Genomic DNA, 25,633 nt, shown 5'->3' on the forward strand with positions numbered 1-25,633 from the left:
AACATGTAGAAATGATTTTGGTAACATTCAACAGAAAAAAAAAATCTAAACTTTCACTGTTGAGTCTAATTGACAAGCAGTGGAAGAACCATCGCCCTAATGCCTGCACAAAACTAGGACACCACCACCGTCTGGACATATAATGATGCTGATGATAAAAAAATTCAAGGAAAAGGTGTAACCTTAGGATGAGCAACTTCTACAGATACGTTTCCTGTATTTGAGCTTACGTTGTGTGCTGATCTCTCATGGTGTATATGCAGTCAGATGGCAGTCCAGCGAGTCCAGGCCGGTGCGGGGTACAAGAAACGTTCAGGGTTATGATTTTACCCCCAGAGAACTCCCTCGTTTATATACTTATGCCAACTTTCCCACTGATTTAATGTGATGTTGGTTCTCACAGTGTTTGGCCAATCACAAAGCAGTATTATGACAATAGGATGTGAATGAATTAGTTGAATTCATGGGGTACAATGGCCCCAATCCAAACAAACAGGTGGGAGGGGCCCTTCGCTAGCCTCTTGTCGAGGGAGGTATCCTCGTTGTTGTACTGACTGGGAGTGATATGTGGTGGGAACGTGGAGGGCAACATCTGTCTGAGGATGTCCCTCGTGAAGGAGAAAGACATCCATTCAGAAACATTGGGGGGGGGGGGGGGGGGGGGGGGGGCAACAGAGCTTCCAGATATGCAACCGAAATGTTGAGAGTAGTTGAATGCATTTTTAGAAATGAGAGGGCAACAAAGTCATCCCAGACTGGATCAATACTTATCATGTTGTTGGTACTTGTTATATGAGATATTAATGTAGAATAATCCCTTTCTGGTGCAACAACCTAATAAAGTGGTGTCTTTCACTTTTTTGTCAACTTATTGAACTTTTCATCTCAAACAACACAAGATTTTTTTTTACACTTTTTTCTGACAGATTCTTCATAAAAAAAAAAACAAACAAACTTCATCATCCTATCCAGAAAGTTTCCCACCCTCCACAAACACACACTGCCTATTCTTCTTATTTAACTTTCTGTCTCTATTTCAGCCTCTCCAATTCTCACGGTAAACATCTCCCATGCTTGATCGGCCGACAATGGCACACAATCCATCCAGATGGTGTCCCTGGAAGCCCTGTTGACAGCCCCGTCTTCCTGGGTGTGTGTGTGTGTGTGCATGTGTTGTGAGTGGGGCTGGAGAATGGGGGGGTGGTCACTCAATCTTTGTGCGATGGGGCACACTTCCTTTGTGCAGGCGGCCTCAGAGTCATTTAACACTGAAGTGTGGGAAGCCTGGGACCACAGTGGCTCCCACGTTCCACACAGGCAGGAAGGGAGCGTGTGACTGAGACGTGGCCAGCGGCATGCAGGTCAGCCAGCTGTGTGCGTGTGTGTGTGTGTGTGGTGGTGGGGTGGTGGTGGTAGTGTGTGTGTGTGTGTGTGTGTGGGGGGGTGAATAAGAGTGTGGCTGTCTGCATGAGTTTGTGGGGGGCTGCCTGATGTGTCAGCATGTGCTGGAAGCGTGAAAGCTTAAAGCTGAAGCACTTTACAGTTCACACGGCTCTAATCATCTTCATCAAATTAAAGCTGACAAACTGAACATCAAAGGAATGGCTAATGAGTCATTATAACACACAAATTTTGAATAGCAATAATTTTTCTGTGACACTGTTTTTTTTTTTTTACTCTTGCATGCTTGTGTAATTTCACATTGTCTTTGGACTCTTTAAATGTTACATGAGTCTCTATTAAAATGCTTGTGTTTGGTTTACTTTGGAAACATTATGAAAAATATCCTTAACTCTAAAACAGTTACGATTACTTAAGCTTCACTGGGGCTGCATATGAGTGATTTGATGAGATTTTACATTTCATTACAGCTATCTGTTAAACTTTGTACTAAACCTCAGGATTGAGAATCACACTTTGCAAATAAAACACAGGCGATCAGACAGGCTACAAACAAGCAAACAGCTTACCCAGATTATCTAAAAACACAGAGAAGAGTTAAATTCAGACTCTAAATATTTGCTTTTCTTTTTCAAGCTGAATATATTCAAGTCCCAAAGCTCTTTTCCTTTAAATCTTTGAGACACCTCAACCTGTTGCGCAGCTCTGCGAGGGAAGTCTGCCATTTCAAACTGGTGGAAGTGGCTGCATGTTGGTCTTTTTCTAATGCTTGGCCCTCTGTAACACCCACGTGTGCCTGGTGGCAGAGGCACTTTGTCTTCAATTACGTGGCGGCAAAGATGACATGAGACAGCGGCATGCTTCCCTCCGGGGTCACCACTTTCCCATATCAGCACAAGCACCAGGTCAGACTCCCAGCTAACCCCCTCCACCCCACCCACTCCACCCCGGGCTCTTTCTCTCGCCGTCTATTCCTCCACCTGCTCCCCGGAGACACACTCATTGTCCCCACAGCTATAAACACTTCATTGAGCATGTGGCGGCCCTGCGTTCCTCAAAGCCCTTCCCAGCACTCCCATTGGCCCGAGGACTGTGAGAAACTCCATCAAGCCTAAGACTCACACATTCATATGGAGATTTGGGTGTATAAATACAGGGCAGTGGCAGAGGAGAAGGCAGCTCAGATTCAACTGGCTCTTCAAACTGAGCAGAAACACTGACTCCACAGCAATGGCACCCTCTGTTTTTGGACAAGCAAACAAGGAGCACCTGACCCCTGCTCATAAGGTAAATAGTTTTTCTAACAAGTCTTATAACTCTGGATTTGTGTTGATACAAATGATAAAATAAAATCAATATAAATTTGACTAAAATGCCATTTTTTTCTCTTTTCTTCAGCTGAGAAAGCCAATGGTGGAGAAACTGCGGAGAGATCGCATCAACACCAGCATTGAGCAGCTTAAATCCCTGCTGGGCCCCGAGTTTCTCAGGCAGCAGCCCGACTCCAAGCAAGAGAAAGCTGACATCCTGGAGATGGCCGTGTCATATCTAAGAAACTGGCACCTGCAGCAGAAGCAGACCAGCTTGACCTCTAGCCTGATGCCGGCTAGTGACGGTTACTCCCACTGCGTGCAGGAGGCTGTCAGCTTCCTGTCCCACTGTGAGGTCCAGACTCAGGCCCACAGGCTGCTGCTCAGCCACTTTCAGGGCCTGCAGGCTTCCAGCCGGACCAGTCCCTGCAACCTCTCCCCTCCTGGCTCTCCACTCCATCAGGTCAGCTCAAGCAAGGGTGGAAGCCAGGCCGGCTGTGCTCTGTGGAGGCCTTGGTAACAGCCTGCGAACAGAGAAAGAACTATGTCTGTGAGTGGCATGGACAGAAAGTTGAGGACTTAGAGAAGTCTGCTTTCTTCTGCTTTGGCAGGAGATTCAGCACTGTTGAGTGTTTGATTTTGTGGTGAAATCAACACAATGTGCCAGTACTCCTTTGGAAGGACTGAAATTATTTAGTGTATTATATATAACACATGCTTCATTATTTGGAGTGCTCATTCCGTGATTGTGTTAATTGTTCCTGTGGGAAAACTGCTCCCAGCTTTTTGTTTGCTTTGCAAACATCATTGAATTATACTAACCACATTGGTTTAAATTTATTTAAGTGTCTGAAACGCTGATTGATGTGTTTCCTGTCCATCCTTGATACCGAGTGTCACTGATTGACATATTTCATCAGTTTGCTGTTGATGAATCAAAAACAAGCCATAGAGGGATCCCATGGATCCACCTGTACTGTAAATCTTATAATGATTATACTTTATGCTATTTGTAACCATTATTTGGCCTATGTGTGAAGGAGCGTTGCTACCGATACTTTAACCATTACCTGTCCACTTGTAATGTTCATAATGGATTTTTTTTTAAAAAATCTTCTTAATGATACCTTTTATAAAGGCATTTGCATTGATATCAATCTTTGTTAAAAGAACCCATGTTACTGCTTCCCTGAGAAGTTTGTTTTTGAAAATGTGAAAAAGAAATAAATGAGAAACTTCTGATGAAGTTCTGCAAACGCAAACAATCACAATGTCCTTCCTTATTAAGAAAATGACAGTGGGAAATGTGTCTTGACTAATTAATGATTGATTGGTTTCAGTACAGAAGAGAGAGACGAGTTTGTTCCACGTTTGGACGTTTTTTCAGTCCAGTGTGGACTGAAAATGTAAATCCAGTCATAACAGAACTGACAGCAGCTTTACTATTAGGTGGTAACGCGGTGCCGTAAGAATCGAGGCTCGGTTCTTGCTAAGATTCGTTAGGCTGGTTTGTCAGGTCATTAACAGCACGTTCACTTCATCATTTATCAGTAATTAGTCAGGATATTAACATCACTATAAACCCCCTACACTGTATGTTGCAGTGATTTAAGTAATGTGAAAATACAATGGACCTGTAACAGAAACTCCAATTAAATGCAAGTTTTCATCACTTAAAGAGTGATACTAACTAAATGTACAAGACTGTCATTTTTTGATACAGTTCACTAAAGAACAGCAAAACAGTTTTTTCATTTTATTTATTTATTTATTCCTGCCATAGTGCTGCCAGCATAATACATCTGTTTGCAGAGGTCTATTGGAGCTGAGCGGTGCCACTGTACATTAAAAGTAATTAAAATGAGAATTCTGACTAAATGACTGGAAATATTTGCTTTTTTTTTTAAGTCCTTTTAAGTGTGAGCCAACTTTTTGGAATATAACAAAAGACTATGAATCACCCATATGCTCAGAAATGTAATCATTAATCAGGAGAACATCTTAATTATCTGCAGGTGATTTTGAGTCAGGCTTTGACTCTCATGCGTAACATTTCATCTTATCTGACCTGGTGATGAACAGCTGCTTGTTTTTTTAATAAATCAATTTCAAAAAAATTCAAATCTCAGGCCACATGTACCGCTTCTTTCTGTTGTGACGGTCTCGGTATGTTGTGCAGTGCTTGAATTATCTCTCAAGTGCCACAAAAGTCTTTCACAACTATTTGTGTGCACTGAAGTTGTGGAGAATGTGGGACTTTCTCAGGGTCTAGTTTGCCAGGCCAGATGGTCTGGCTGAAGCTGCCTCCCCTCCCCCCACCCCCTTCAACAGGAGATCAAACACCGTAGCTAATGTGATGTGTAACAAGACACACTTCTATTGTTCCCATCTTGGGACCAGTGAATAGAGACAGAGTGTGGGAAACGGGAGATACCACACTCACAGAGAGATGGCTGACGGGAAGCAGCTCTGTGCCGCCGCAGGTCTGAGCAATGGCCGAGACTTTATGGCAGGAATTCAGAGCTCTCGGGCGGCTGGTGGGAGGGGGACTTGTCTTCCCACACACTTGTAGACAAAGACCCCCAGCAGCCGTGTAGTGAACACCAACTTCCAAAGGAGGCACAACTTCACACCAACATGATGAAGAAGAGAAAAACAGATTTTAACATAAAAGCTGGGCACACTGACAGTTCCTGCGTTTTACAGTAATGGTAACAATGCACTTTGATTTTAGTAGAACCACTGATGTAGGGTACACGGATGTAAAGTACAGGAGATCTATTATAAATAAATGAAGAGAAAGAGGAGAAATAAGGCTGATGTCAAATAATTCTTTACATGCTTTAACCTTTATTGTTCAATCACTGTAGCACTTTTTGACTGTTCAGAGGCTACTTTTACTTTGCTTGGGGTGGAGATGCTGTCACTGACTGGACTCTGCTGTGAAGTACTGTGTAAAAGTCTCTGTTTTGCAACAAAAATGTGAAATATGTGCATTGAAAATTGAAGAAAAAAAAAAAGACATGGAAATGCAGTATGTAAGACAAAAACAGACAACAATTCCAACAAGCTTTAAAGTCAATATTTGGTATGACCACCTTCTTCAGCACCGTCTGAACTCTCTTTGGCAGCTTTCTTGTCATTTCTTTAAGTGTTCTTCAGGCTCTTCAGTCTCCCGGCTTCTTGAAAGACATCCAAAGCTCTTCTTTGGATGTTGCCGGCCTTTTGCACCAGTCTACTGCTTGACACTGATAATGCTGAAGTCCGGGTTCTGTGGAGGCTCATCCATGACTGACAGTGTTCCACTGTGTTTTTCTGTCTAGGTACGTTTTCACTGCATTGACAGTGTGTTTGGGATCATTGTCATGCTGAAAAATTAATCTGTTGCCAGTCAGATACTTTCCAGATGGTATTGCATGGTGGATCAAAATTTGATGGTACTTTTAATTCCATTGATTTTGACAAGATTTCCAACAGCACTGGCTGACATGCAGCCCCAAACCATGACAGAGCCTCCACCATGTTTTACAGATGGCTGCAGACACTCACTGTTGCACCTCTCTCCTGACCTCTGTACATGCTGATGATGATATGAACCATAAATGTCAAATTTGAATTCATCAGTTCATCAGACCTATTGCTGATTTTCAGTCCAGTTCTCATGTAATTTGGCATACCTCAGCCTTTTCTCCCTGTTTCCCTTCCTTAAGAATGGCTTCTTTACAGCCACCCTTCCACTGAGACCATTTCTGATGAAGCTTCAGTGAACAGTAGATGGATCAATTGAAGGGTCAGATGCATCTCTCAAATCCTGCGTCAGGTATTTGCTGGATTTTTCTCCATATTACTCAAGGACATAGCTTACAGATACTGTCCATTTACTGTAGAAGGTTTTTAGGCCTTCCACTTCTTCTTTTGTCTTCCTTTTGACCTCTAAAAATGATCAGGTACAAGGACTGGACTGAGTGAAAAAGCAGCCAAAGAAAAACTTTAAAAGAACTTCAAAAAAAAAAAAACAAAAAAAAAACTGGAGAACTATTGCTCCAGATAACTTTAAAAATTACAATAAAGTCTGGCTCCTTGAAAGCAAAATATAAAGAAATTAGGGATTTTTGACAGTACTGTATCTCTGCAATTCTTCCTTTATTAAACCTTTTGTGCTTTTTTCACCACAGTAGATGGGTAAACACAGACCAAAACCATACAGACAGGCAATGAAGCCAGTTGACTTGAGTTTTCCCAGATGGACCAGGACACAGAGTTTCTGTTTGAGCTGCAACAAAAGATCAATTAACATTCCACTGAGCGTGGAGGAGCGGCATGGCTTTTGTAGCCCATTTACCCTGATGTTGGGGGCTGGTGGGAAACTGGGGAGATGAGACTACTCACACTGCGCCCACAAGGCCAGCTTCACATCTGGGGCCAGTGATTGAGGCCCTCGGAGGCACACTGCCAGTCCGCTCATAATGCCATTAACTTGACGCTAATTTGACAGAGTTCATTGACAACAGGGCCTGCAGACCCTCAGGGAAAATAAGGCAAGGACTTTTGATTAAAGGCTGCCAACAAATTTTCAGAAGAACTCATGACCAATAATAAAGATGTCTGCAAAACATGGAAAATTAATAACCCAATAATTAAATGTGTAGTCTTGTGGTAAATTCATGATGGTCTACTCAGCAGAGTGGCACTTACGGGTTTTCTTTCTTTCTTTCGCGTGTTTGATCTTTCTAGGGCAAATGCAAACGTAGCTAATACGCCCTTGTTCGTCTTTAATGAGGAACAACAACCTAAGTAAACGTCTCACGCTGTGCGTCAACCGAGGCGAAAAAGAAAAAAAAAAAATCATTTGTCGCGCATTGGTGAGCCTTCGCTGCGCACGCGTCGGCTCGGGCCAGACAACTTGCGCCACTTACCTGCTTTCACGCCTGGGTATGCGGTAGCTTTTGATATGCGCGACTCTAACCACCATACCGTGCTCTAGCTTTCCCTCACTCGTGATCCCCGTGGGAAACCTTAATGTCAAGGGTGACTTGAAGGGCAGAGTTAGAGAAGCAACAGGTGGCAAACGAAAAGTTTCATCTGACACCGGTGACTTCTTTAATTGCTCTGTCCTCTCACCTCGCTTCACTTCCTCATTTTAAACTTCCTTCAGACGAACTTTGATGAGCCTGTAACCAAGACTGCCGCGAGTCATACTGTAGGCCTTTATTCTTCCAAAAACAACATTTTCTGTCCAGACGCTCCTGTCTGAGCAGTAAATGCTGTTCGGAGGAAGGTAAGCTTCTTTGAAGGGGCATGTATATTGTTTTATTGCAGTAATTTGGTACTTAACTGCAGTTACCCCCCTTGAGAGATTCCCTCTTTTGTGTATTTCACTCCCTCTTTGATTACAATTTAAAAAAAAAATCTAATTCTGATCAATTCAGTGGATATAAATTCTGAGGTGACTGCCAGATCAAGTGTTAATTACCTGTTGCTTATCTTGGGAAACATGCCAAGCACAGATAAATGCTCTATGAGTTATTGACATCTCCTCCATTGTTATGCTGAGAGTCCCACTGGTCAGAGTGTGGGAACCCCAGCCCTGCCTCAGCCACATGGCTTTGTTATGCTAATCTCCCAGTATAAAATGAGGAGTGGCTCCTCCAGAGGCATCAGAGCTAACACTGCTGCCCAGAAGAAGCTGCTCACTTCACCTGCAGAGACATGGCTCCGTACTCAACAAACTACTCCTCTGTCCACCACATCAGGCTCTCAGAGAAAGATAACATCAAAGTGAGTACCGCAGGGGATTTTAGATCAGCTTGTGCATTGCTGACTTGAATCGTGAGCTTACCTGTCTGCCTTCTCCTTTCTCAGATGAGAAAACCCATTGTGGAGAAAATGCGCAGAGATCGCATCAACAGCTGCATCGAGCAGCTCAAAGTCATTCTGGAGAAGGAGTTTCACAAGCAAGAGCCCAACTCCAAGCTAGAGAAGGCTGACATCTTGGAGATGACTGTGAGCTTCCTGAGGCAGCAGCTGCAGCCAGGCCTCTGTCACGACTACAACCAGGGCTACTCTCAGTGCTGGAGGGATCCTGTGCACTTCCTTTCAGCTGGCTCAGAGGCTTCTCTCACCCCTCCGCAGGGCCTCCAGCAGCAGGACCAGAAGCTCCCTCAAGCCCAGACAGCCAGCACCTCCTCCCCAGTCTGCTTCACCCTCAGGCCCACCACAGTGCAGGACAGCGGGAGCAGAGGCCCCGTGTGGAGGCCTTGGTAGAAACAGACTGAGACTTGAGGGGGGCTGCGTTCTCCCTCACCATGTAGGAAATATATTTCCAGCCTGCTCATTCCTGATGGGTTTCCTTAGTGTCTCATCACATTGATGGACAAGTAAAAGCAAAGGCTCTCACATCGCTGAAGATCCTGCTTTGACTCTAATATGTACTTTTCCTTTGCGTTTAAAGCTGGAGGTTGATTTTGATTTTGAGTATTGATAGTTTTGTTTACTCCAGTGGAGTTTATCTTTGGACTGCTTGATGTAACGGTATATGTGTCTGTCACGCTGTGTTTATTTACAGCTGCCGTGGAGAATATTTCTCATCTGTTTTGTTGTGTCTATGCCAAATGTGTCAGGATGAAAAAGAGTGTGTTTTGTGTGCAAGTGGGTGTACATTTGTAATGAGATGTTTATATTGCTGTTTTGCTATCGCATTAATGTTCTTAAAACTCATTCCTAGCATTTGTATGACAATTAAAAATAAAAAGAAACAATCATTAAAAAATCAGTTGCTGATTTTGTTTTTAATTTGATGAACAAAAAAGTAAATGTTTGTGCAATCACAGGGAATTAAAAAAAAATGCCTCCGAGATGGAGGCATTTCCTGTTATTAAAAAGGAAATATTCCTAGTAGCCTCTTTTGGTCCATTTTCATCCAAACATCTGTATTAAAAGGCAGCACATATAAGGATGTTTTGGTATATATGTAAAGGTAAAAAACCAAAACAAAACATAAAAAACAGGTTTTAAACGACACCGCTGTACACGCGTTTTCCTCCCTTGAACTGAAATTTTCATAATCGGAAAACATGATAGGATTTCTTTTGAATTATGCTCATCAATGTGAACAGAAAAACACATAAAAGCAGCAGAAAAGATGAGGCCTTGTGTACAAAATGGCTTAAATCATGGAAGAGAGCAATTTTTCTCTATTTAAATAGTTACACATGACAAAATGTATTTTATCTGCATTAAAAAGGTGGCTGGCGCCTCACAGAAAATAATCATCTGACATAAGCTGAGAAATGACATGTTTGAAACTAAAGCAGCCTCCATGCTGCTAAGAAACACACACTCACACATGCCACTACACATTAAAGTGTCCAGATTTATGGCCTACATACTGTATTCATAATTACTCACACTTATACACAGAATGCATATTTTACTAACATCCAAGATTAGATTGTAGTAACATTTCCTAGCATGTGTTTCACTGTAAATTCATATTAATAACACTCAGTAATTACAGTATTCTTAACAGTACAGTATAATGCATCAAAATGAAAACTAAAAGCCACTGCTTGCTGCTGCCTCTTGATATTTTGTCAAATATTTTCTTTCCTAAATAAAGGTAAATAAAATGCTTATGTTCAGTTGTTCTGCACTTTTTTTTTTAACTGTTTCTGAGTGTTGATAGTTTTGTTGTTTAATCATTCAATGTTGCATTTAATTTAGATCTCTCTGTCTAACCCCCCGACAGCGGTACTAACTTTGCTATCTCCCCCTCACAGGTCCTGAAGTGGTGAAAGGAGGCGTGGTTGGTGATGCACGGAGAGATGGCTGTGTAGGTGAGGCGAGCAGCTTCTTTTTGGATGTCACTATCAGCTCTGATGCTCTGGAGCTGCTCTTCATTTTATAGTGTCTCATTAACATAACAAAGGTACTTTAATCGGGTTGCATTGGAGCGTGTGTCAAATGCAGATGGATCAATAACTGAGAAGTGACGCAATCACAGGCTGAGCCAGTGGAGATAAAACCGTTTCGATAAATATATCAGACTGAGAATGGAGGGCTGTCCACCTCTTATCAGGACCTGCTGCTTATCGCAGTCTCCATTTACTCAGGGGAACATGGGCAGAAGCCCCTGATATGCACCCAGGGAATAATTAAATGCATCAGTGCATTGGCGGTGTCCAGGGAAAAGATCCTGAAAGGAAACATATTATTACAGGTTTAATTGCTACTGTGGAAAAGGCAGTTTCTTAGCTTTCACATCACAACAATTTACTTTTTTTTTTTTGCATATTTTTGTCCCTTTGACCTCTGTGCAGAATATCACAAAATATCATAAGTTAATGTCAGTGGATACACACATCCCAAATGAAACCTTGACTCTGCTGGTGTTCACGTGACTTTAATGGTTTGTTGATTTTAGAGTAAAGAAAGACAAACAGCCAAGCCTACAGTGAAACGCTGGCTACAGCAGGTTGCAAGCAAAGGTGTATGTATTGCATGTATTTAAATGTTTGTATGTTGAGTGATCTTGAGATTAAATTCCTGAATTTTTAATCTTGCGCTAGTTCTTTGTGTACAGACAATAAAACTCCTGCTTGTTCACCCATGGCACACTTCGATTGTTGACCGAGGGTATTAGCCTGTGAGTGGACAGCGAGACTGTGGGAAAGCCAACCTCCGACTCTACTCACACATCTACTGGTCAATAGCGCTGACCTCCCAGCCACAAAAGGCCTTTTCATCTATCCTCTCAAACAACAGCTAACAGCAGCAGTGTGTGTCCGTGTGCCTGTGTGTGCCTGTGTGTGTCTGTGTGTGTGAGAGAGACAAAGCAATTGTGCATTTCTTTGACATACAATGAGATGTATCATTCTGCAACTTGCTGTAACAAACTTTTATTCTATGAACAGCTGCCACCTGTTATTGACTCACTGGATACATCGTGCATGCTTTGACACTTGAAACAGACGATCCAATTAGACTGAAATGAACTAAACAAAAGAATCCCCAAACTAATAACACAAAATACACTCACAAGATAAAATAATATACATTTAAAAGTAAACCATGACTATTATTTTGCCCTGCATTATACATAAGTGCTGTTAATCTAATAAAATCACCACACTACTCATTTTTTGTTCATGGTGTACATTTGAATACAGTTCTGGAAATGTGCAGTTGTGTTCATTTGCGGCCTCAGCACAATAATATAAATTTTGGGAAGGAAGTATCCTCCAAGGAAGGCCAGCACGCTGAAGAGTGTGGCAAACACTTGTGCGGCCATGGTGAACGCGTCTCTGCTGATGAGGTAGAGGGTGAAGAAGCTTATCCAGGAGATCATGTACACCATGAGGCTGAAGGTGACACACTTGGCCTCATTGTAATTGGCTGGCAGGTCTTTGCCCATGTAACTGAAAACGAAGCAGAGGAAGCTGAGCAGCGATACATAACCAAGTTCAACACCGGAGCCGAGCGAGAGGGTTTTGCTGCACTCCAACACAATGCAGTCTTCATAGAATTCCAGATCCCTGGAAGGCCTGGGAGGGTCGAGGGTCACACGGAGCACAGAAATGATGAGGATCATAGCAGACACGAGGAAGATTGTGAACTCTGGCCCGTGTTTTTTTGCCCACTTGTCATAGGCCGGTGGCAACTTGGATGCAAATTTGAAAATGCAGACAACCTGAAGGGCGCGCACAGTGATGCAGGTCAGGCACACAGTGAAGCTGTCCATGAATAGGGACTGCTTGAAAATGCAGGCCAGAGGCGATGGCCGGCCAAAATGGCACAAAGAGCTTATGGTGGCGGCAGTCAGGGCTGCCAGCATCAGGAGGCAGGTGCGGCCCCCGGCAGACTTGGCTACGGGTGTGTTCAGGTTGAGCAGGAGGATTATTGCAGTGCCAGAGATCATGAGAAGACAAGTGGCAAAAAAGAAGAGCAGGGCAATGGAGAGGGGGGCATCCCATTCCAGCAGCAGGATGGTTCTGTTCAGACACTGCTCGCTGCTCGGGGGTGCCCACTGCTCCGGCAGACACGGCTGGCATATTGTAGGCTCTAAGGAAGAGAAACAGCACAGAAATACTTGAAGAAAACCTTTAAAGCTGGACAGTAGTTGTGTCCACTGTGGGTTCATTCAAATGTACCAGTCCAAGTTTGAAAGTTAAAGTCACACACATCATTTGCTAGAAATCATATGTGATTTGTTGTTGTTGTTTTTTTTGTTTGTTTGTTTTGTTTTGTTTGTAGCACTTGTTTTGCTTCTTTTCCGGGCTGCTTGGCTCCAACATCAAAATGAGCACTTTGCGCCACCTGTTGGTCAACTTTACACACAGCAACGGTTAATGGCGCTCTGCTGCAATGTGAATCATTTTATTCACTGGAAGAAATACTAAATAATAATTACAGAATTACAAGACTTGAAAATCATCATATGAACAGTGCCCCGTGCTGAGCTCTATCTTGACCTTTGGAGTGGAACAGCTGTTTTTGTTGTTGTATCTGTTTTGGGCTTACATTTAATTTTTAGATATTTTTGTGATTTATTTTTATTTCCTTTCACTTTTGACATGTGCTTCACGCATGAACTACACATACTCAGCACCACTGATGATGCTGATAAATAACACATATTTATTACTGGCTTTAGAACAAAAATATACAATTTTGCATAACCTGTTCAGTGTCTCATCTTTGTTATGAGGAGTTTATGCAGTCCAGCTCTGTCCAGATTCACTTTTCATTCTCATGTGGCTCCGTAGTGCTAATATCTGATTGACCCCTTTCCACCTGTCACTTCTCTGTTTTTTTTTTTATTTAGCTGAATATTTTTCTGGTTCTTTTTTCCCCTTTTTCCTTATTTACCACTTTTATTGAGGAATGTGGCAGCAGGACAGGCCTGGCAGTCAAAACAGCACAAGTGCTGCCCTGTCAGCAGCTTCTTGTGGCCTGTTGGGCAGGGTGGAGAACAGATGGACAGTGGCACCTATACACAGGCAACAGGGTTGGAAAGAAAAGAGAGAAAAATATTAGAAATGAGCTTTTATTGAATTGATGTAATGTCCAAGAGATCAAGCTCTATTGCATAATAGAAAAAAATAAACAAGTGTTACATAACACATAGAACCAGATGCTCACAAACACACATTTACATGCATTTTTAACTGAACTTTTACTTTTTTAAAAATAACTTTTGGTCAGTGATATTTCTTTCAAAAAAACTCAAATATTACAAATGCTGTACTGTGAACAACAACAACAAAAACCAACACATTGTTCTTACATCTCTTGAGTCTCCTTCTCCCTGCCACTCTATTTGATCAGCATCAATTGTCAGTGTAATGGGGTCTGGGGTAAAGGAGCCCACCACTCTCAGAGACCACTCACTCCCCCTCCAAATCCAGGTAACAATATCATATCCTGTGGGTGGGTCTCCATTTGCATCAAAGTAGACAGAGGTGTTCTCCAGGGAGAATCGCACCTGCTTTAGTGATGAAAGAAGCTGAAGCGGAGAGAAAAGGAGAATATTGCACAAAGTGCTCATTATCTAAAGAAAACCCCCAAACCAAACCACGACTTTACATCAATTCACCTCCCATGGATGCACGCTTCTCTTGCTGCACTTTCCAGCATCACAATCAAGTGTACTGTGCAGAGCATGAGCCAAACCATATACAGCCGTGTACACATTGAAGGCAGCGGTGATGTCATATTTCTCCAGAGTGTAATTATTCCTGGCAAGGCTGTATAGGTCTGTGCTCTGTATACAGTCATTTCCATTGCTCATGGTAACATTAGTGTTTTCCTTGGTGTACTGCATTGAAGCTTTGACTACCTTGTTCTCAAACTCTTCAAATCCAGAAATGGCTACATATTTGAGGGACACACCAATCACAGTACCAATGGTGTTGATTCCACTTATTCCTGATATACGAGTTGCCGCTGACCAGTCCTCTGTCCCAATCCACACTTTATTTGTTATGTTGCGCTCAAGTACAAATGGGAAGAAGCCACTGAGTATTGTCTTGCTGGAGAATACCACAATGGTATTGACTTGGGTAGTCAGTAAGTCTGTCACCATGTTCCTCATGATCTGGACTGTGTCAGCGCTGGCCGGGGGGATGACTCCTTGGTAGGCGATGCAGATGCCGTAGCTGGATGCTTGCTTGGACAGACTCTGCATGCCCTGCAGCCCGTAGTTATTCTCACTGCCTAAGAGAGCAATCCAGGTCCAGTTGAAACGAACCAGGATCTGGATCATAGCGGCTACCTGGTTCTTGTCGCTTGGAATTGTGCGGAAAAAAGATGGATAGTACAACTTGTTGCTCAGCTGCTCATCTGATGCTTCATAAGAGATCTACAATGAGCAATGAGGAAGTCAGGAATGATTTTGTTTTAAAATTTGAATGTGGGATGTAAAATATTTCATAGACGTGATGAAAACCTTCCAGATGTTAACTTACCTGTGGCATAAGAACGGTTCCAAGTAAAGCAGCAGGGGTGAAAGAATTGCTGCTGCTGTCTGGCCCAATCACAGCCACTGTATTTTCAGCTTCACTGGAGTTACGGTCTGTGCTGCTCTCTGCCCCAGACATAGCAACATTTGTGTACTGCTGCTCTAGCATGTCCAGTGTGGCCAGGATACTGGCCGGTACTGAGCAAATATCATACATCTGATAGCCGAGCTTCACTCCTGGTAGGAGAGACAGAGGCCCTGTTTTGTTGTTGATTTCTTCCACAGCAAATCTCATGGCCTGCAACAGGTGAAATCCATGTTTGTTGGGTCTACCTCTGGAAAATAAAAAAAATATTACGATACAAAAAATATATATAAAGTATATAGATATACTAATATTGGGGTTGATTTTTCAGATAGTCCACTAATGAAAATCTATGATCAAGATTGGAAGTTTCTGTCTAATAAAACAGACAAACTCACTCTCTGCACGGAACCAAAGCAGGCAAACCACTCGGTTCATTGGTGTAGTAGAGAGGAAAGAGTCCAGCGATGGAGAAGTCCCCCTGCAGTTGCATCCCCTGGCCCCAAGTGGTGTAATCTAGTTCCCCATCAGCTGACTGCAGCATCAACCAGCATAAGGAAAGCAGAACAGCACCAGACATATCCATACTTTAGAATCGGCTTATACACGTCTGCTGGTGGAAGCTCAGTGTGGCGTACAAAGAACAGCTCAGGAACTCTTCTTAAAACTGGGAGCTGAGAGAGGGAAGGATTTTGCATCCTTCCTGAGGATGTTTATTGAGTGAAGCTTCTTTGCATATTGAATTTGTTAGTAAATGTGGATGATTTACATAAATTAAATATGTCGTAAAGAGGCAGATCAATGCCCCCCCCCCCCCCCCCCCCCCCCCCCCCCACACACACACACACACACACACTGACATGCAATGAGTGCCGATTCGGTTTAAGTGTTTTAAACATTCATTTAGGCATATAGTCTTTTCCAATGTAAGTCTTTGTTTTAAAGGTTTCTTAAAACATCTTTCAGCTTAGCACTATAAGGTTTTTATTAACTGGATAACTTTATAATGCAGGGTTCTGAAGTTTGGAATAAATTGTCAGTCAATGACACAGTGCTACAGTACAAAAAGGCTACAAACATCGGTTCTTAAGCAAGGTGCATAAAATACATCCAATGAAATTTAAAAACTATCTTTAGAGGTTCATCTGGGCAAATATCTGACAAGAGATCTGTCTTTTAAATGACAATTTCAGTGAGATGTACATACTTATATGGATTTTTAAAAGGATACGTTAACAAAGTGAATTCATCAACAAACAAAAGGAAGAAGAAGGTTTGTGGAGGTAAATTTGAACCTGATGCTGCTGGATGTAAATTTTCAAGTAGTTACTGACACACTCGCACGCGCACACACACACACACACACACACACACACACAAGTGTGTTTTGCTATCTTTGTGGGGAATTTCCATTGACTTCCATTCATTTCTACAGCCTAAACCTTACCTTTACCCTTTTCCTAACTCTAACCATCACATACCTAACCCTAACCCTAACCTAAACTCAATTCATACCTTAGCCCTAACTCTGACCCCTGACCCAAAAACAGGGTTTCCCCTTGTGGGGACAAGGTTCCAGTCCCCACAAGGAGCAATTGGTCCCCACAACGTAGTATATGTCAGGAAAATTGTCCCCACAAGGTATTATAAACATACGCGCACACACACACACACACACACACACACACACACACACACACACACACACACACACACACACACACACACACACACACACACACACACACACACACACACACACACACACACACACACACACACACACACACATTTGCTTAAGTATAGTATAATAATGCATATACCACTATCCAATATAAGGCATTCTGTCACAAGCCCTTTCATTAGTGGGTATTATCAGTTACACTCGGTTTCTAAAGTGCAAATCTCTCATGAAACAGGCCTGTACAGGTGTGGCTGAATTTTCACTTCGGTTGATATTTGACACTCATTTTGTTAAACACACTTATTGTACTAACATATAATTTGCTTATATCCAGGAAATATTGTGTGCTTTATCAGCCGCAGTATTACACAGTCAAAAGCCATGTAAATTCAAATGTCTGTTCAAATGCAAAGCTTTGAGTGGCATGTTCACATTATGCAAACATTTAACTGAAAAGTATTTGGCAATATGTCCATATACGCCAGGAAGTGGCTCTAAATTCTCTCTACTTTGTGAACAGCAGATTCAAGTAAAGGCAATCATAACTTGTAAACAGTCTCAAGAAAATATTACTCATGAGCCTGTAAGACTGCGACCTTTACCATTAACTTTACCATCGTGACTCTTCTGTCATGATAGTAAAGTTACTCCTCCTCTGTGTCTGCATGTACAACACCTGAACTCTTGGAGATCTAAGTGCAATGGAGCCATTATTAAAGTTGTTTATTCCTGTGCTTTTATTGTTATAACAATACATACTGTGAGATGCAAACATTTGACAAAATTCCAAGCATGGGGTGAATACAGGAAAACAGTTCGACTTTTTGGTAAATCACTTGGGACACTTAGAAAAAAACCTGCATGACATTTAACTGTGTTCCTATGTATAATAATGACTGCTCTTTTTAAAAATATTTTTCATGTGAATTGGTGTTATAAAATTTAAATGTTTAGGCCCTACAGCTTTTGAAAAATCAGTTGTTGCACATTTTTTTGAGACCAGCAGTATTCAGGTAAAATGGGCCAGTCAAACTGCAAAGTAGAAAAGACGCATTTCTGACAAAATAAATGTAATTAGTTTTAGGATAATTTTGATTTAATAAAAATGTATGTAGCAAAATAAAAAGAAAAAAAAGAGAGGAATGTAGCATTGCATGTTTTATTGTATTTGAATTGCAGTAAAACATTAAAACATGGACGCAAACATAGTGTAGCTGTGTATGCATAAACACAGTATGAAGGGAAATGTAAAAAAGCATCTAACACAAGAAATGATAAAATACATTAGTAATATGCATCAGAATATCTGTTAAAACTCAACTTAGAAGGTGGCCCATTTTAACTAAAATGAATGGAAAATTTTTATCTAATACATTAAGATAAATTGAGCCGGTAACTAAATATACTTTTTTTTCACAAAAATTTGGCCACTCACCACAGTGGAGGTTTCAAAATGATAAAGATAGATTACATTACATTACATGTTTAATGCTTTTGAATTGCAATGAAAGATTAAAATATAAAGGTTCAGTGAATAAATCTTACTGCCACATACTGTATCAAATGCATTTTTAATAAAAATTCAAAAATAATTGAACACAAAAACATTCTTAAAAAATATGTAGACTTGTTTCTCTGCTAGTATTACAAGTAAGATTTGTTCTAATGTTAGTGGTTTGTTAGAGCCTTTAATTTAAAATACACTTTCTCCATCAGTTCCCACTTAATGTTCTCAGAGTGGTTCCCTCAGTAGTGATTGCTCTGGAAAGTTATATTAAAATTATATGCATTAAAAAGCGATTACATTTTCTTATTGTTTTGGAATGATGTAATTTAAAGACACGTTTAAATCAAACACATTAGCAGACAATTTCTCAATATCCCCGTGCAGGTATTGAGAGACTGAGTGTCTATGAATTCATCCCCGGATAAAGATGATGCCCGGTTCTGTTTGCGTCACTATTCTGCGACGCACACATCGAGGTGAAAGTGCAAGCTGCCATTTTTTTAAAAGAAGTCTTTTCGATGAGTTAGGCGACCGAAGCCAAAGTGTGAGTTTTACCGTTAGGGTTTCGTAGTTTTGTCTTGTATGGTGGTGCTGTGAGACATATTAAACAGACGTGTTACAGAAGTTCTGTACTCCCTGAGTGTGTTTGAAGAGCAGGCTAGCGCTGCTCCGCAGATGGCTGCTTAGCTCGGCTGGCTAATATTAGCAGGTGCTGTAAACAAACACAAACAGCTTCTGATTAAGGAGCTCATCTTCACCGCAGGTTTGCTTTGCAGATTTAGTCCATAATTGAGGTAGTTGGGATCTAAGGTAACGTTTGGGAGCAGCGGTAGGCTGTTTGATGCTACCTGTCTGTAAGTTAGCGACACAACTTCAGTTTTGATGACAGTGCGAGTCTCTCCAAAATAGCTCGGGGCTCAGTGGCGTTAGAGCGGGTCGGAGTCAGTCCGGTCACAGGGGAAGCTCGCACTCACTCACCGGCATGTCGTCCTTCTCTGAGTCGGCCCTGGAGAAGAAGCTGTCGGAGCTGAGCAGCTCGCAGCAGAGCGTCCAGACCCTGTCTCTGTGGATCATCCACCACCGCAAGCACTCGGCGCTCATCGTCAAAGTGTGGCACAGAGAGCTGAAGAAAGGTGAGGTCTGGCTGCTCCCGCCCGCAAAATACGCAGCTTTTTAAATGTGTGTTGTACATTTTTGCGCAGCGATGGAGACACCTGGGAACTGCAGAGGTTTGGATGCCAGTCGATTACACTGTTGGACTGTGTTAGACTGGAGAAGCAGAGACTTTGATAGTAGTCTTTTCTTCCTGAGCCGTGACCCAAAGGCCACAGATGCTTGTCTTTACGCGGGAAAGGACACGGAAGAACATTTTGGTACCGCCTATATGTTCCCCATTGAATAATAAGTGCATTTCACAAGAACAGTCTGAACTGGTCATTTGGCCTAACCGCCTGACAAAATATCACAAATGCTCAACTTAGAAGGGCATTAAATAGAGAAATGCTGTTAAATCTATTTATTGTATCTAACAGTGTATTTTTCCTGCAGGGTCATTCTTATGCATTGACTCAATTTTCTTGAATGTAGGTAAATAGGCATTAAATATAATTAGAAAACTTGTTCAGCACTACAGTCACAAGACCTGCTATAGTAAACAGAGGAGACTGTTATGATGAAGGAAAGTATGCAGATTAATATTGTGACTCAAACTTTATTGCTAAATAATTTGAATATGAGAAACTGATAACGTACTCAGTGAATTTTCCTTGGTAAAGTTCTTCAATCTAATGATATGATATAATGATAATTTAAAGGAGATGTTTCTCATGTTTTCCAGCTAAAAGCAGCAGGAAGCTGACGTTTCTGTATCTGGCTAATGATGTCATCCAGAACAGCAAGAAGAAAGGCCCCGAGTTCACCAAAGACTTTGAGTCTGTGCTCGTCGATGCCTGCTCCCATGTTGCCAGGTATATTCTCATGTGACCACTGTCTTCTCTGAATCAGCTGCAAATTAGACTCTCTCGGATGCAATCAGTGTGTGTGAGCGAGTCTGTCTGTGCAATTAGGCAGCTGGGAAATAATTAGTTTGAATTATGGTTTTTGCTTTGCTTTTGTATTAAGCAAACCAGATCTTATCTGCTATTTCTTAGAGAATGTGTCGTAAAAAACTCTTAGCAGGATATGCTTTGATATATTTTTAGATCCTCCCTGTGCTTTGTTTTTTTTTGCATCAGTTACTTTCACTGCTTGCTTAGAGGAGTTCATGGTTATTGTTACCATAAGGTCCAAAGGGTCAGAAAAATTTTCCAGCTCTCAAACTGTCAGTGTCCTAGCAACAGATCTTGGCGACACAGTTAAGGCATAACAAATTAATGAAGCTGTGAGACTTTATAAGGAGTGTGTCCAAATATCACAACTTTTCCTCTTTAGTTGATCAAATAAAAAGTGTTTTGATCAAATAAAATTTATTATTATAATAATATATATATAATTATAATAATAATCTACTAATGGGGTCACTTTTTTAAATTTCAAAATAAAGTTTTAATTGCATTTTATCAGTTTGTTGAAATTCAAGTCATTCTCAGCTAAAAAAAAAACATACTTAAGCTGCTGTAATATGCTTTTGCATGATTTTTTTTGTAAGTCATCATTTTCCCCTTATCATCTGCTGAACTCTGCTGTTCCCCTGTCGCCCTGAAGTGAAGCAGACGAGAGCTGTAAAAAGCACATGGAAAGACTGCTGAACATCTGGAAGGAGAGGAACCTCTACAGAAGTGACTTCATCCAGCAGCTCAGACTGGCCATAGAAGACTCAAACAGTCCTAGGCCTTCAGGTTAGATGACTATTACATAACCTTGTTGTTACCGGTGTATGGAAATCTGTATGATATGTGTTAAAGGTAGGTCACACCACAGCATTTGACTTTAAAACCAGGGTCAGGATCACAAACACTGAATCACTTTTTGTGGACTTTTGCTAGAGAAGGGTCATGATTTATGAGGTGAATGTATCAGTTCTGAATATATACCAAATACAACTGAATAATTCTCCAAACGGGAGGCATTTCTTTTCAAACTTTCACTGTTAATTACATAATAACATGCATGTTGACACGCCTGCTTTTGCAGGTAAATGAGAAATGTTACTGTGTGAATTCTTTAAAATAATTAGGTGATTTTGCATCACAGAACAACACAAAGCGCAGTGTTCAAGTACCCAGAATGTTGTCTAACAGTAAATAACTTCTTGGTATTGACATCAGCATGGTAGCATGTCAGTATAGAGGCATTGAAGGACACAGAATAGCTGCCTCATGAACTGATAGAGTTTTTCTGTTCTGTTATCTCTGAACTTGAATCTGCAGAAGAAAAAAAGCCAGTGAAAAGAAGCTATCCAAAGATCCAGGAAGATGAAGACGATGACGATAACGACTATAGAAGCCACACCTCTCCTCGCAACACAGATGCCTTGGCAACTCAGCTGGTGAAGCTGCCACCATTTAAATCAGTTATTATTAAAAAGCTGGGATTTTTGGCTTTGTCCTGCCCTCCTTCCTCACTGATCACTGATTGTTGTTTCCTCCACCTCCTGTTTTTTTTTTTTTTCTCCTTTAAACACACTCTGACACACTTGCAGACAGAGGAGCTGGTAAAAGCCCTGCAGGACTTGGAGAACGCTGCATCAGGCGACGCTGCTGTTCGTCAGAAGATTGCCTCGCTGCCGCAGGAAGTCCAGGATGTTTCCCTGCTGGAGAAAATTACAGGTAAGGCTTGACAGCATGGGCGAGTTTTTTTTTTTTTTTTTTTTTTCTTTTCATAGATTTATATAAGTTCAGCTTGGATTTGCTGTGTTCTTATTTTATCTTTGCTTTCAGTGTTATAGATAGAGATTAGACTGCCCCCTCCCTAAAAAAAACAAACAAAAAAAAAAACAGAAACATAATCAACCAATAAATGTTCAGACAGAAATATACAGCGAGCACTACTTGTAGAGTACTGTGTTTATCAGGAGTAAAGTCAGTTTAAAAATAGCCTCTGACATTAACAAGACACACTTTGGCTCAAATTTAGACAAGGAGGCAGCAGACAAGCTGTCAAAAACAGTGGATGAAGCCTGTTTGCTTCTGGCGGAATATAACGGGCGCCTGGCTGCAGAGCTGGAGGATCGGCGGCAGCTAGCTCGTATGCTGACTGAATACATCAGCAGCCAGAAAGAAGCACTCATGGAGAGAGAGAAGAAACTAGAGGTAAGGCACTGAGGAACATAACAGTCATCAGCGAAACAAGAGCCAAGACAAGGATCTGTGTCTGTGTTTCTCCTGTACCTTTTAATAATGAGCACTGTAATACCTGAAGGTGATTATTAGCACTTGTGTGCAATTATGCTTGGACTCATCATAACAGTTTCTATAGAGCATTCTGTATTATTTCACAGGTAACTGCAGTAAAATGCCTAAAGGCACCAACACCCCAACCTCACATTAGCTGAGGAGACTTCGGCAGACAGCTATAGAGATCAAAACAGTTTTTTCTATCAGGCTGGAAACACGTTTATTTCTGCTGCAAATTTGAGCTTTTTAATATGGCCATTCGAGGAATTGCAGTTTATAGCAAATCCTTCAGCCCTGATGGGACCCACTGGCTAAAAACATGTCGACATGACTGGAAAAGATGTCTGACAGGGCAAGAAATAAAAGTTGTCAGAGGGTCAGCAAACAGTAAAAAGCATGACCTACTTGTCATAGTTGGCAGACACTTATTTGAAGTTTGGGATTCTTACTGGCATTGTGGTGCATCCACCTTTAGAGATAATCTACCTTGTTTACTGTCTGGCTCTTGTATGTCCTCCCGACAGTGTTTACAACAATATCTCAAGTATAATTTGCTTATGTGTACCGTGTCATCATGTCTTGGGCAGGAATATAAGCAGAAACTGGCGAGGGTGACCCAGGTGAGGAAAGAGCTCAAGTCCCACATCCAGAGTCTCCCTGACCTTTCGCTTCTGCCCAACGTAACTGGGGGTCTGGCCCCGCTCCCCTCAGCAGGCGACCTCTTCTCCACCGACTGATAGCCCTTTGCCTAGACAAAGTCTCCTGTATGCCCCTCCCCAGCCAAACTCAGCTCCATGTTGGATTTACAAAAATGCTCCCAGCTGTGTGTCCAGCCAGAGGACACGTGTGGTCAACCCTCTAACAGTCGCTGGCCCACCTGCTAACTCAGACCTGCAGGATAAAGCGGAGGAAGGTTCTGGTAAAATGAGAACGCTCTGCAGAGGAGAATAAAGACTCTGTCAGCCTGTTTGGTTTTTTGTTTTTTTGTTTTTGTTCTTGTTTTAATTGCCCCCCCCCCCCCCCCAAAAAAAAAAGAAAGTACTCACTCGATCGTCAAGGATTCCACTTCACCAGCTTGGAACACATTTGTTTCTTGTTTTTATTTTGTTTTTAAAAGCTGGACGTTTCAGTGATTTAGGCAACGGTGCTTAGACATAAATGATGGTTGTCAGGACACGTCAATCAAAGCATCTGGCTGCAAGGTATATTTTGGATTCAGTAAGCAAAGGTTGGCTGTTTGCCCTCTTATTTCCTAAAGGCTGTGGCTACACTGTGAAGAGGATCCACCATTCATTAGGCTTACTTTTCTGCTTTCAGTTGGTTTTTATTGACACATAGAAAGATGGTTGGTTTTGATGTGTGCGCGTGTACAATTAGAGAAAATGTCAGGCCATTTCGGTGTATGTTGTTTTTTTGGTTGTTTCAGCAGCTGTTACACAGCACTTTTATTAAAATCACACTTGGTAGAATCTGATAAAAACAGGATTTGTGGGATACAATCATTCAGACAAGACGGATTCTTTATTTTACCTTGTTCAAGGATTCTGGTTATTTTGACACAAAGTGTATGCAGTTCAAATGACCTGTTATGCTTTCATTTGAAATATGATGAGGCTCATTATGTTTTAGTTTGTAGGAGGCACAGATTGAGTTTTGCTAAACAAATCCTGCAAGTTTGAAGAAACAAAATATCAAATCCTAAAACTGAAAAACAATTGCAGTATCTTTTGAAAAGATAGTTGATGAGGAGAAAAAAAAAAAGTGTTGAACAACCTTAGATGTTAGTGTCGGGAGGATTGAGCTGTAATGAAAGGAAATGTCAAGATCAACAGGCCAGAAAATGCTCATGTTTGAAAAAGATATTAAAAAAGTAGTCTAGTTGCATTAATTAGATTATATGTTATTGTGAAATCAACTGGTCATTCTCTACTTTCACAATATTAAATACCCACATAGGCTGATCAAAAATAATCATTAAATATTCCACAGTTCTGCCCGTGTGTACTGATGAAATATTTGACAGATTTACGCCTGCGTCCCCTTCATATTTGTTTTTAATGGGTGATACATTGCATAATAAATCCATTCATTTAGACATTGAGTTCAGAAAGAGTTAGTAATTACCAAAGTCATTATTATGGTACAAGAGTTTGGGAACAGATTTGTGTGAAGGCCTGGCATTTGCTTAACTCATATTTTCAGTTTTCAGTCTTATACACACAGAAAAATACATTTATTGAAAAAGTTTATGAAGAAAGGTCAGAGATGTTTACCTAGACAAACTGCTCATTTTGTTAGGGCCATCAGAAGCACATGGTAACTCCTGCAGATGAAGTGGTTTTTTCCTAATATAAAAGAAGACTCTACAAGCTGTAGCTTACCTGCTCACGCGAAACGCTCAGGTGACAAATGTAAAACCTTTTCGGTAAAAAGATCGGTGTCTCCTGGCGATCTGAAAGAGCAGGTGAAAATGAGCAGTTTCCTGCAGTGTTTGTTCAGCCAAAGGTGTGGATCTAGACATTAGTCATTACTGAGGTCACAAAACAGATGTTTGGGCTTTAAAATCATCCCTAATGTCAAAATAAACTTGATTTTTGGATGTCAAACAATAAAGCCGAGCCATTATTTCATTAATTCTTATTTAAAGTACAATTCAACAGATAAATACAAAACCCAGGAAAGATTTCGGTAACATTTTAACCCAAATGTGCTTCACTGTAGATATTAGATATTTTCTTACTGACTTGGTGTGTGGTATGTGTTTCTGTAGAATCAGTCTGTACGACCAGGACTCTGCCACTAGTTTGTTTGTTTTTCTGTAATGAAAGTGATTCAGTGGATGCCAATAAACTGGA

At 41.3% G+C, this 25,633-nt stretch overlaps 4 protein-coding genes across 5 annotated transcripts; 3 read left to right on the top strand and 1 right to left on the bottom strand.

The window, feature by feature from the left end:
- The first annotated feature begins 2,516 nt into the window (after positions 1-2,516).
- LOC115783321 (transcription factor HES-5-like) lies at positions 2,517-3,981 on the top strand. Its single transcript, XM_030734097.1, is given in 3 exon segments — positions 2,517-2,575; positions 2,577-2,688; positions 2,800-3,981. Coding segments are annotated over 3 exon segments (588 nt in total). The 5' UTR covers positions 2,517-2,531; the 3' UTR covers positions 3,232-3,981.
- Positions 3,982-8,368: 4,387 nt separating this feature from the next.
- her12 (hairy-related 12) lies at positions 8,369-9,480 on the top strand. Its single transcript, XM_030734538.1, has 2 exons — positions 8,369-8,489; positions 8,574-9,480. Exons 1-2 carry the CDS (start codon positions 8,421-8,423, stop codon positions 8,973-8,975), a joined length of 471 nt encoding a protein of 156 aa, XP_030590398.1. The 5' UTR covers positions 8,369-8,420; the 3' UTR covers positions 8,976-9,480.
- A 2,364-nt stretch (positions 9,481-11,844) lies between these two features.
- On the bottom strand, positions 11,845-15,833 carry tas1r1 (taste receptor, type 1, member 1). Its single transcript, XM_030734626.1, has 6 exons — positions 15,652-15,833; positions 15,176-15,503; positions 14,305-15,069; positions 13,996-14,214; positions 13,578-13,698; positions 11,845-12,770 (listed from the first exon to the last, which is right to left on the bottom strand). Exons 1-6 carry the CDS (start codon positions 15,831-15,833, stop codon positions 11,845-11,847), a joined length of 2,541 nt encoding a protein of 846 aa, XP_030590486.1.
- A 3,074-nt stretch (positions 15,834-18,907) lies between these two features.
- rprd1b (regulation of nuclear pre-mRNA domain containing 1B) lies at positions 18,908-23,796 on the top strand. Of its 2 annotated transcripts, XM_030734499.1 has the most exons (8): positions 18,908-18,988; positions 19,354-19,577; positions 20,282-20,411; positions 21,148-21,281; positions 21,813-21,931; positions 22,085-22,211; positions 22,519-22,694; positions 23,366-23,796. In XM_030734499.1, exons 2-8 carry the CDS (start codon positions 19,427-19,429, stop codon positions 23,513-23,515), a joined length of 987 nt encoding a protein of 328 aa, XP_030590359.1. In that variant the 5' UTR covers positions 18,908-18,988; positions 19,354-19,426; the 3' UTR covers positions 23,516-23,796. The 2 variants fall into 2 exon arrangements, with proteins under 2 accessions (XP_030590359.1, XP_030590358.1); XM_030734498.1 differs by having other exon boundaries at positions 18,914-19,577.
- Positions 23,797-25,633: the final 1,837 nt, after the last annotated feature.

Source organism: Archocentrus centrarchus, chromosome 7 (genome assembly GCF_007364275.1).
Source record: "Archocentrus centrarchus isolate MPI-CPG fArcCen1 chromosome 7, fArcCen1, whole genome shotgun sequence".
Taxonomy (NCBI): domain Eukaryota; kingdom Metazoa; phylum Chordata; class Actinopteri; order Cichliformes; family Cichlidae; genus Archocentrus; species Archocentrus centrarchus.

Coding starts and splice junctions, on each gene's coding strand:
- rprd1b (XM_030734499.1), top strand. CDS start 19,427: ATGTCGTCCTTCTCTGAGTCGGCCCTGGAGAAGAAGCTGTCGGAGCTG. Junction 20,412..21,147: donor GCCTGCTCCCATGTTGCCAG/GTATATTCTCAT, acceptor GTCGCCCTGAAG/TGAAGCAGACGAGAGCTGTA. Junction 22,212..22,518: donor CCTGCTGGAGAAAATTACAG/GTAAGGCTTGAC, acceptor GCTCAAATTTAG/ACAAGGAGGCAGCAGACAAG.
- tas1r1 (XM_030734626.1), bottom strand. CDS start 15,833: ATGTCTGGTGCTGTTCTGCTTTCCTTATGCTGGTTGATGCTGCAGTCA. Junction 15,070..15,175: donor GAACCGTTCTTATGCCACAG/GTAAGTTAACAT, acceptor TGCTCATTGTAG/ATCTCTTATGAAGCATCAGA. Junction 12,771..13,577: donor CACATTCCTCAATAAAAGTG/GTAAATAAGGAA, acceptor TCTCTTCCTTAG/AGCCTACAATATGCCAGCCG.
- her12 (XM_030734538.1), top strand. CDS start 8,421: ATGGCTCCGTACTCAACAAACTACTCCTCTGTCCACCACATCAGGCTC. Junction 8,490..8,573: donor CAGAGAAAGATAACATCAAA/GTGAGTACCGCA, acceptor CTCCTTTCTCAG/ATGAGAAAACCCATTGTGGA.